The sequence below is a fragment of the Gambusia affinis genome, linkage group LG16, assembly GCF_019740435.1.
Source record: "Gambusia affinis linkage group LG16, SWU_Gaff_1.0, whole genome shotgun sequence".
Classification (NCBI taxonomy): Eukaryota; Metazoa; Chordata; class Actinopteri; order Cyprinodontiformes; family Poeciliidae; genus Gambusia; species Gambusia affinis.
The window spans coordinates 24,984,522-24,995,927 of record NC_057883.1 but is presented as its reverse complement, the minus strand read 5'-3'; the positions used below and the strand labels follow the sequence as shown (position 1 = coordinate 24,995,927).

At 43.6% G+C, this 11,406-nt stretch overlaps 1 protein-coding gene and 1 long non-coding RNA gene across 2 annotated transcripts; one reads left to right on the top strand and one right to left on the bottom strand.

Annotated features, from left to right (window-relative positions):
- The first annotated feature begins 530 nt into the window (after nt 1-530).
- sox11a (SRY-box transcription factor 11a) lies at nt 531-3,727 on the top strand. Its single transcript, XM_044142414.1, has one exon. The coding sequence runs from the start codon at nt 679-681 to the stop codon at nt 1,792-1,794; it is 1,116 nt and encodes a 371-aa protein (XP_043998349.1). The 5' UTR covers nt 531-678; the 3' UTR covers nt 1,795-3,727.
- A 4,487-nt stretch (nt 3,728-8,214) lies between these two features.
- LOC122845884 lies at nt 8,215-9,371 on the bottom strand. The gene is made up of 2 exons (XR_006373153.1): nt 9,073-9,371; nt 8,215-8,963 (listed from the first exon to the last, which is right to left on the bottom strand). It is a non-coding gene; the product is annotated as an uncharacterized LOC122845884 (long non-coding RNA).
- Nucleotides 9,372-11,406: the final 2,035 nt, after the last annotated feature.

The window sequence follows — 11,406 nt, the reverse complement described above, 5'->3', positions numbered from 1 at the left end:
TGAGGCGGTAATGACACCACAGCGCCGATAAGAAGCTGTTTCCAGCTGTAAAAATATAAGACTGGTTAGCAGACAAGCAGACGCATCGACGCAGCAGGCGCCTGGAACAGTGTCCAAGCGCCACCTTCAGTTTTCAACCTGAGGGAGGAGGGGGAAGGACAATAAGTCAATATTTTCCCACAATTCACGTGGAAAACATGGTTTGTCATCATAAAAATAACCTCCTGATATTATATGAGGAAAAATATTAGAAAACACAAGTCAGGCTTGTGTACGCTCCGGTGCGTAAAGCCGCTGTGCGGAGCGCGCGGCGCTGACTGGGTGTTTAATATGCTTGTCTCGCCCGGCGTGTTGCCCCAGACACTATGTAGCACAAATCCCCACCTCCACTCAGAGCCTCCTGCCTCCACAGAGCAGAGGAGGCAGGAACCAAAAGGGTTAACCGGAGTCTTCGGAGTCTGCTGGGCGGAGTGGAAGGAGCGGGATTGGAGGACTGGGCTGTGACGCAGGGGACATGAAAAAGCTGATAACTAGTTAAGAAGGCAGTTTGTAACTCTGGAAAAAGAGTGCAGAGCTTGAGACACGTTAAGCAGAGGACGTGGATGAACCAGAGAAAGCTGAGCCGTCCTGGCGGTGAGGAGCTGTTAGAGACTGCAAAGTGACTCCGAACTGTGGACAATGGTGCAGCACACGGACCACGGCGAGACGGATGGCAGCATGTCCAGGGAGGCCACCGACTCGGAGGAGAGCGAGTTTATGGCATGCAGCCCCGTGGCAATCAACCCGGACTGGTGCAAGACGGCCACCGGCCACATCAAGAGACCCATGAACGCCTTCATGGTCTGGTCCAAGATCGAGCGGAGGAAGATCATGGAGCAGTCCCCGGACATGCACAACGCGGAGATCTCCAAGCGGCTGGGCAAGAGGTGGAAGATGCTGAAGGACAGCGAGAAGATCCCGTTCATCAGAGAGGCCGAGCGGCTGCGGCTCAAACACATGGCCGACTACCCCGACTACAAGTACAGACCCAAGAAAAAACCAAAGCTGGACAGCTCCAAACCCTCGGCGCCGTCACCGGAGAAGTGCGGCAAGATCGCCAAGACTCCCAGCAAGAAGTGCTCCAAGATCAAGACCAAGAGCGGCTCCAAGACCGCTCACGGCTACGCGGAGGACTGCGTGTTTCCCAGCATAAAAGTTGCAAAGACTGTGAAAAGTGAGCTCACCGATGAGGATGACGATGACGAGTATGAAGAGGACTACCGGATGGACTTTAAGGCGGGAGAGGAGGAGCGCCTGAGGCCGTACGGCGTCGCCAAAGTTCCGGCGAGCCCGACTCTCAGCTCTTCGGCGGAGTCGGAGGGGGCGAGCATGTATGAAGAGGTGAGGAGCCACAACAGACTGTTTTACAACATCAAGAGCATTTCCAAGCAGGGCGCGCTGCACGCTGCCTCCGTCTCACCAGCATCCTCCAGGTCGGTGTCCACCTCTTCCTCCTCCTCCTCCTCCTCCTCCAGCAGCAGCAGCAGCAGCGGCTCCTCGTCCGGGGAGGACGCGGACGACCTGCTGTTTGACTTTAGTTTGAATTTCGCTCCGAGCGCCGCGGGCTCCGAGCTGGGCAACCCCAATTCAGGAAACCTGTCCCTGTCTCTGGTGGATAAGGACCTGGACTCGTTCAGTGAGGGCAGCCTGGGCTCCCACTTTGAATTCCCAGACTACTGCACGCCAGAACTGAGCGAGATGATCGCAGGGGACTGGCTGGAGGCGAACTTTTCCGACTTAGTCTTCACATACTGAAGAAAAACACAGAAACTGTTCCTCTAGTAATAACAGAGAAGGAAGATATGAAATTATATGTCCTGGTCAGATTGTCCCTAGCCCTGCCTCTTGTGGGTTTTCTACCAGAGGGAGGAGGAAGAGGAAGAGGAAGAGGAGGACCGTGATCGGAGGTGAGGTTTGAGGAGTGAGATGCTTCTGAAGCTGGTAGCAGAAAAAAAAGAGGAGAAAATAACGGCAAGGTCTGCAGACTTTTTTTTTTTATCTGACAGCATGACAGGGTTTTCTGGATTTTTTTCCCTCATAGGTCTGCATTTACTGCTCAGCTTAACCAGACCACAAAGGGAAGAACTTCTATGCATCTTATCCTCTTCAAGACAAACAAAAACAAACTGCAGGGAGCTGAACTCGGACTGTGGACTGTCTCAAAGCAAATCTGTGAACTGAAGATTGTTCAGGATGCTACTTTTCAACGGTTTGTGTAATTTCTAAATGCCGCAAAAATGGTTTGGTTTTTATTTTTTGATTTTTTGGTTCGGTTTTTCCTTTTTGTAACTGATTCCTTTTACCTCCTGGTTTGGAAAAATCAAGCAGCCTAAAACCTCTGCAGAGTATGCAGGTGCGGAGGAAACATTTTGATACATAACAGACCTCATCTTTTTAAAAGAAAAAGATATTTTCAGGCATATTTTTGTACAGTTGAAAAGGGAATGTTCTTACTGTGCTTTCAGTGAGTTTCAGGCACTTCTTCCCTTTATCCTTTGTTTTTACGCATGCAAGGTGAGTCCTGCTTTTAAGGATTAAGTTAAACAGAAGACTTGCATCAAAAATGCCTTGTGATTTTAAACTAGGTTTTGTACAGTTGTAGAGCAGATTTGTTGAGTATTTGTAGACGATACAATGGCATCATGGGGAACACATACCTCAGAGCTGGAACTAGTTTCAAGATTGTATATGTACTGTAATATAGTAAAGTTAGGAGTTTATGTATATCATACTCGTGATATGTGGATGGGTCCCGATCGCAGGTGTGAAACTGGATTTCTTTTTGGTATTTTTTATGGCACATACTGTTTTTTCCCCCCCTTTCTCATTTTTTTGTGCAATATATACTCTTGAGATACAGACCATCAACAATTGTAGCAAGTGATGGAAAAACAGACTCGTGCACTGTCGACATCATCTCGGATTATGATGCTGAAGCCTCTCTGGGCAGGGAAATAAACAGAATCAGCTGGAACTGATACAAAACAACTGTAATGTGGCCTGGTGGTGTGATGCATGCTAATAAAACACATACATCAATTTGAATGTTATTCGGATCTCATCATGGGGCAGAACTGACAGCAAAAAACTCACACTTGATGGCAAATTAGGGGAAATAAGAGTTCCACAGAAAAAAGGGGCAAAGTCTGATTCAATGGTGGCCTGGCTTTATTTTACCAAGCAAGCAAAAAAGAACATTCCATAGTCCTGTTTCATGAAATGAAACTTTATTTTAAAAACTGAAGACTGCCTTCTTTTTTTAAAGACATGAACCACAAACCTGTATTTTTTATTTCTTGCACTTAAAAAAAGCAGATATTGTTTATTTTTTATGTGGCTCTTACATATGAAGTTTGTTTAATTACGAGTTTTTTGGAATATGGCTTAATTATATGCCGAGACGTTTTGTTGGAAGTTCTGGGCAGTAGTTACTTCACATTCCAAGTGTGAATCTGTCTTTGACTCATCTTTTTAATAAATAAGTACCTACCACCATCCACTGTCTTTTCAGTTTGTGAATATATGTACACAGATGTTATTTCTTGCGGTTTTGAAAAGGATGTGACGACAGAATTAAGCCTGTTTTTGTATGTAGGCAGAAATCTTAAATGGATGGGTTCAAACTAACATGTGAATTCACATTTAATAAAAAGGAGAAAAAAAAACAAAAAAAATGTTTTGAACTGAACTGTTGAGGTGTTCTCTGCTCTTTTCTTTCTTTCACTTAGCCTGAAAACAGACGAGGCCTCTTTAAGAACTTGAATTGCCCGCTTGTAAGTGGTCAGAGCTCTGATTGGTTGCCGTGGCGGTCCCCTTGGAAACAGAGCTGGAAACAGGAGCTGCTGCTCTCAGTCTGTCTGGCTTTCATTCAGAAAACCAGCCCTCCACTCTTAAAGCACTCAGCACACAGCAGCTTCACATCAGACCAGGAAATGTCTGAATGCAGCTCTGGGGGAAGGGAAGCTGGTTACTCTCGGCAAAATGTAAAATAATGGATGTTTAGTTATTGCTTAAAAAATTAAAAGACATCTAAATCTGCTCATTCTTAATTTTGAGTCAGTGATAATCATGTTTTAGACAAGGTTTTGCAATCTGCTGCTTTTCAGTCCTCCTGCAGAAGCTCTTTTTAAATAATTCCTGATAAAAATAGCAAAAACCAGGTTTTGTTTTTACATATAAGCTCATGGAAAAGAAGAGATTCAGCTGTTTGTTGTTGTCATGAAATATATTTAAAGAATAGATCAAAAGATGTCAAGAATCGTTTATGATTATTAGCACAAAAACTGTTAGCATTGCCCTTCATTTTCCAAGAAAATATTCTCATTAACCCTTATTTTGCTATAAAACATACAACTTGTTTCTTTTGTAATCATAAAAAATTAAACTTTCTGTAATAGTATTAATAAAATTGGATTAGGTAATTTTTTTTCAAAGATCCATGTGGGTTTTCTGACTACAGATAAATTTCATTTAGTAGGTTGAGGTCAGAAATGGCTCTCTGCTCTTGCTTGTCTTTAGTCAATTTAAATAGCAACAAATTGCTCAAAGTTTAAATTAATTTTAAGTCATTTTCTTTTTATTCCTCACCAAATCGATCCCTTAATAAATGAAAGTAGTTCTGAGGATGCTAAAGCAGTAATACTACAAGTTTAACTAATGCAAAACATGATCATCAAATTAGATTCAGATTGTTTCTATCATCAGTGGAGAGATGTTGCTGATCTGACATGCCTGTGATTTCTCTCAGTAACATCAATAAGACATCCCGTCGTTTATGATGTCATGCAGAATATAATTAGCAGCAGGGCCAATGGTTACCATCGGTTACGTCTTCAGGGTGTCATGAGGCCAGCAGGAGCGGATCCGCCTCACGCAGAGCAGACACACAGTCCAACGGTACATGCTGGCCACGCGTGGCCGCACAGGTAGTAACCTCCACATTAAGTCAGTTTGCAAATCTGTAATAAAACATTTATCTAGCTATTACTTTACCTGACCTATTGGTCAAAGTTGCTAATGGGTTCCAGGACTATTCCCAGCTGGTTCTGTGCATTGATTTTGTGCTCCTCTGAAATATTGGCTCGGGGCTAATGTCACCGGTACACATTGAAATGAAATTAGTGACCCGTTGAAATTTGCCTCCATTTCCGCCTGAAATAAATAAATGCAAATGCAGATCAGTCGGAGGTCTGAGACTGAGTCACCAAGCCGTGCGACTCAGCAGCTGGGGGTTACTGCAGAGGAAAAAAAGAGTCATTTCCAATCTCTTGAACGCTTAAATCATTCATACAAGCACGGATGTTGCAGTGAAAAGTTGGACGTGAGATCTATCCAAAGAACCGCTCTGCCCACCCCCCACTGTGACCGGGCCTTATCTCAGACTAGATGCTAAATCCAGTAATAATAAGGCCTGTTGTGGTTTCCTGCCTCTCATCCAGGCAGCGTGGATGCATTACATCACCGCTCAGTTCATGCCGCTGCGCAGTAAGATCCCGTGTTGTGTCATCGTTGATCCACATGTGTTCCTCCTGTCCCAGTGGGAGACAGTCTAATACTGCTGTGGGAATACTGGCATATATTCTCCATGCTTGTGGTTTCATAACAACAACAACGAAGCAGCTTGCATAAATTTAGACCTGTTTACAGATTGTTAATTGATGAGAGAGCAACATTTATATAATCAGTTATGACTATCAGAAGCTTGCTGTGCATCTCAATAAACTAAACCATTAAAAGTTGTTTATTTCATCACTTTAATTAAAATAAGGCATAATTTAATCTCCAATTGATATTTTAAGCCTTTATTTTTGTTTTTCCACCTGATAGTCTGGTGAACTCGGTTCAGTTGGGGACCAAATTTGCAACATTTGTTACATTTCAGCTCTTTCACAAACTATTGGAGCAACCTGTTCCCCTCCTCACCTGTGGGGGCGCTGCACCAAGAACCACTGAAGGAAACTGAGTGAAACTTCCTTCTTTATGAAATGAAGACAAAAATGGAGAGGCGTCAGATTTTAGCAGTTGTAGGATTTCCCTTTTTGTCTTTGGTATAAAAGTAAAACAAACAACAACTACAAGCCATTTCTCCTGCTAACACAAAACCGGTGATTTGAGGAGTTACCTCATGCTGGTTCTGGTCCACCGGGCTTCATCACAGCCAAAGGCAGAGCAGCCGTCTACCAGGACATTTCAGAGCACTCCATGCTTGGACAAGCTTCATGAAGATGCTGGTTTATTTTTTAAGCTGAAAATGGTACCGGCCCGCCTGCGTTGGTCACCATGGTAACACCAGCAAACTGGCCTGACCTGAACGTCAAAAAGCAGGAGCGTGAAACATGCTTTCAATCCGGGCCACACCGAGATCATGAATGTCTCCAAAGGTACCAACAAGAAACTGTTAAAATATTATAACTTTCTAAAAGTGAAATAATATTTGCAATATACAAATAAAAATGGTTTTGATTTGACAGAAAGAATTATATTTAAGCACACAACTGTTATTTTGAAGTTCTATTTGCACTCTAGAGGACCACAGAAAAAGCTTTGGCGGCTCGGATTTGGCCCGCGGGCCTCGAGTTTGGCTGATGTACCACAGAGAATCTGCAGGCTGTCAGGAGGAAGACGAGTCTCCAGAAGCAACGATGAAGATGAGCTGGAGGCAGAAACACAGGCTGGAAGGAGCCCAGAGAGTACAGAACAAATTTATATCACATTCCTGCATCACACTTTTTTCTTGTCAGACATAATATGAAGGTTTTCTGAATAAAACAAGAAAAATGTATTTTGTTTTGATTTAAATCAGTAAAATATAACAGGTGGTTTTAGTTCCAGTGGGAAACCAGTTCCAAATAAAAACTACGCAGACCATCATTGTTATTTGTTGTCTGGTAAATCTACGTCAGAGAAGTCGTGTTGTTTATAACTGGCATGCCTGTGTATGATAGAAAATGACCTTATGGGCGCTGCTTCCTAATGGGGTGTGGTTGGTTCCCTTGTTGATGGGGAGAATTTGTCTCTAAAATTGTCTGGCGGAGCAGCAGTCCGGTCCGTGTCCTCTGCTCCCCCATCTTGGCCCGGGGCGACTCCTGCTGCTCTTGATGGCTCTCCATTTGCTCTGCCCTCTCCTCCAGCGGCGGGGGGAGCATCAGCCCCATCTGCTGCCTGATATTTACTATCCCTTCACATTTATGAGAGGTGGGGGTGGCAAAAAGCCCTAATTCCCTCATGGTGTTTTAGCACCACGGCAGACACACACACACATCCATGAACGTAATGACTGAGAGCAAATGAAGAGGGAGAAAAGCGCAATAAACACAATGAGAAGCACCCCGCGTGTAAAACCCGAGTTCTGTTCTGTAAGAGACGGGCAGTAATGGATGAGAGGCCTGTAGCTGTGATGCATGGTTTGCTGTTTCCAGATCTTTCTTCCATTTTTTCACAGACAGCAACAGGGAGCTGAGAAGAGTTTGGAGGAGCTGAAAGGACACCCAGCAGGTCGCCGGGCGCAGCTGAAGCAGGCAGCGCCATTGTCCCGTCGACACGGAAACAAACAGTTCAGTCACTCCCAGTAGAATCCCTTCTGACACGTGGGAAGACCTCATCGGGAGAAGGTCACTTATTGTTTGGTGAGGAGCTGCTGGAGGTCGCACATCACTCATGCACTTTATCTGGCGCTGAAGTCAAAAACTGGGTTGCTTCTCTTTCTGAACTAAACTGCATGTTTGAGTGGCTTCAGGCTGAGTCGGGTTTGTGACGTTGTGCTGGTGGGGCCTTCGCTGTGTCCTCTGCGAGCCGCTGCTGGCTCCGCTCCGGGAGTGGGAGGAAATGAAAGGGGCCTTTTCCCTTTTCAGTGTAATTTAAGCCAACTTGTCAGGACATCAAGCTCTGTTTAGAGTGGAATCACATAAGCCGGTTTGCCTGATTGCAGGCAGTTTAGGATTTACATTACCTTGTTTGGATTTAATTGGGACTCTGAACTCCATATTTAACTTAAAGCTTTACAGCAGCAGGAACTTATTTTATGTAAGTGAAGGGTCGAAAACTGCTTACATCCCAATTAAATCACAATGTGTACACTGTTCCAAGAAAAAAATCACATGAAACTCTCAAACAGAGTGTTGAAAAAGCATCACAAGGTTATAAAATTGCATTGTAGCGCAAAAAAGTCAGAATAACTAAACATTTTCACATTTATTCAGCTTAGAACCATAAATTTCAAAGCACTTTAACACATTTTCAACAAACAGAAGAAAAGTATAGTGTGATTTCCTCTTGCAGTCAACCTCTTTAAATTGATGTCCTTAAAGTCCAGTGCAACCAGTTAGCATGTGGAGGCTGACTGTGTGTAATTTAAGCTCGGAGTAAATGCAGCTGTTCTGTTTCTGGACCCAGAGCTTCTTAAAGAACAACCAGCATCATGAAGACGAAGGCTGCGTTCACACAGCAGGACCTGGTGCTTCTGATTCTTTGCTAAAATCCCATTTCTTTGTGTGTGTAGGTTTGAGTAGAGCAGTCTGTCTGGATGTGCAGTCAGAGATGAGTGGTGGGGTTGGGACGACACAGACAGTTCATAAATTCATAATTATCATTTTCAGCAGTTGTTTACATCCTGGTTTACCACATCTGCCTTTTTCTGGCGCAGAATTATGACACATGTTTCACGTCAATGATGTAAAAGTCGGATAAAATGTGACATAACTGTTCAGACTGCAGACGTTTGAAAACTGTGGGATACACGTTTCCCAACCGTTTCCTTTTCAAACATGGAAAACATTCAGGGCAGTTTGTCTTCAGGACCAGTCAGGAAACTCTGGGATACAAATCCAAATTACTTCCATACATGGAAGTGGAACAGATCGGAATTGGGTCGTTCAGACTGTGGTGAAAAAGTCCAATGTGGATGACATTTACCTGCTGTGTGAACACTGTGGAGAAGTTTAAAGCAGAGTTAAGTCATAAAACAACATTCAAAATCCCACAGAGGTCAACCCATCATCTGGTCATATGGAGAAAATAGACCAGCCAAAAACTCACCAAGATGTTCATCATGACTGACGGGCTGAGCAAGGAGAGCCTTTCTAAGATGGAGATCTGGAGGAGCTGCAGCGATTCACAGCTCAGGTGGAGGAATCTGTTGGCAAGACAACCGCATGAGGCCATTCTGGAAGAGTGGCAAAAATAAAAATGTTGTTTGAAGAAAGCCATAAAATGTCTTTTTTATTGCTTGGTCTTTGTTTTGGGATTTATAATCTGCTCTCTGTTTCTCTGTGAATTTTCTTCCTTTCTCTCAGTTCAGCTTTAGTTCCTTTGCTTCCCTCGCAGCTGCACCCAGTTTCTAACCAACCACCTGCTCCTTGTTGAGTAATCAACTCTGCAGCTCAAATGTCTCAGTCAAGTCAGGTTCTATTGTTACCCCCAGTGTGTCTCCTGATCCTCCTGGTCTTTGTGGATTTCTCCTGTATTGATTGTTAAATCTTTTAGATTTTTCTTATCTAAGTGACTGGAGCTGAACTCTGGGAGCTGTTGGAAGGAAACCTTTAGAGGTTGCAGAAGACTTGACAGAAGGATGGAGGTTCACCTTCCCACAGGAGAACCAGCCTAAACAAGCAGCCAGAGCTCCAATGTTAAGGCATATTGTTGAGGTGGTTTCCATTTGGAGTCAGAACTTCACCTTTAATGCCCACAAAGGTGCATTTTCCAAACAAACTCTGATTTCCCCCAGTTACAACTTGCAATGCTGACTGGCAATATGGGCACTTCTCACATCAACAATCTGTGGTGGAAACTTGTTTCACTAAATACACATGTAAGATTTCATCTAAAATGAAATTGAACAAATTAAAAGTGCTGTTTGCTTTCAGAAATTAAAGCTGAGGCTTCAATCGATGTTTGAAAGAGGAATTATGAACGTTGTTCAAATCCTGACTTTTCCAACTCTGTTCACTGGAACTCTGTTACCTCAGTGTGACTGCAGAGGTAAATGGCCTAGTCCATGTCCAAATGAGAATCAGTGGCATGACATAAAAAGGAAAGCTCTCCATTCAATCTGACAAAACCTCAGCAGTTTTACAAGATTTCCTACAAAGTGTTTTCTCTCTGAACACAAACACACTCAACACTTTTAGGATTTTTGATCATTCAAAATACCAGAAGCTGCACATTCTGCTTGTTGGAATCAGATTAAAACCCATGGAATGTGATCAGGTTCTGCATGCAGCGTCACTAGTTAGTTTGTGTTCTAAAAACTGTAAAAACTGAGGGATGTCTCAGTCCAGTGGGTTTTTTCCCTGGAGTCTGCTTGTATTTCAAACCCACAGTTTTAAAGCAGCAGCCTGCCCCTCCCCCACCTATTTCAGGCTCAGAGTTGTGTTTTTGTTTGGCCTGCCTCCACTGTATGTACCTTTTAGTTGTTCTTAGGTCAATGAAGCAAATCCACTTTAAAGAAACTGAACATCATTTTAACTCCTTGCAGATCTGAAGCCAGTCACATGAGGGTAATGTTTCTAATTATGGAGAACGCAGGGAGCTTTGAAACCAACCCCCACAAAAAAGAAAGACAGAAAGAAAGAAAGGTAGCCTAGTCTCCTGGAACTCTTCACTTTAATGATACAAACAACAGACATTCATGACCCCCTGCCTCCCACCCGGGGATTAAGACAAGCAGTCATCCAGATTCTGCACTGCAGCTGAAGGATGGCCAATGCAATTTCCCCCTAAAGCTAGAGCAAAGCCAGCAGTTGGTCATTCATATGCATCTGAAATCTAATACCGCCGTGTCCTCCAGTGGCCCCACCTTTCCTGACTCACCAGTGAACGACACTCCTCCACTTTACTTCCACCATTATACACCTCATGTTTCCTGCCTGTTCTGCTCCCCTCCCCCTCTCGCCTGGTAACCCATGTAACCCAGCGTGCCCTATCAGCGTACCCCCTCTTTATTCCACACTGGGTCCCATTTGATCCGTTTTGTGGCTTCGGTAAATAATTAGCACACAGAATCCTCCAGGGAGCCAAACAGGAAGCATGGCCTGCTTACTACTGGGCCTGAGACTGCAGTGATTCTATCGCTGCTCCTCCATGCAGCCTCTTTAGGACGGACTCAACCACTGACCTGCTGGAGTTCATTTCAGTCCAGACGAAGCCCAACTGTTGGTTTGTAATAAACATTTTAGAAAAATGAACACACCCTTGTTAAAATTGACATTTTCAACTGAAGAATGCAAAATATTAAAAATAGAAAAGCTGCAGCAACTGGATCTGATCATCATTCTGCTGTTTAAGAATCTTCCCATCTATGATAATATTTTTCTAATATATATATTTTTAAATAAGATATATGAAATAAGAAGATAAAGCAATGCATTTGTC

What these genes read in the sequence shown, in the direction of transcription:
- sox11a (XM_044142414.1), top strand. Translation starts at nt 679, where the DNA reads ATGGTGCAGCACACGGACCACGGCGAGACGGATGGCAGCATGTCCAGG.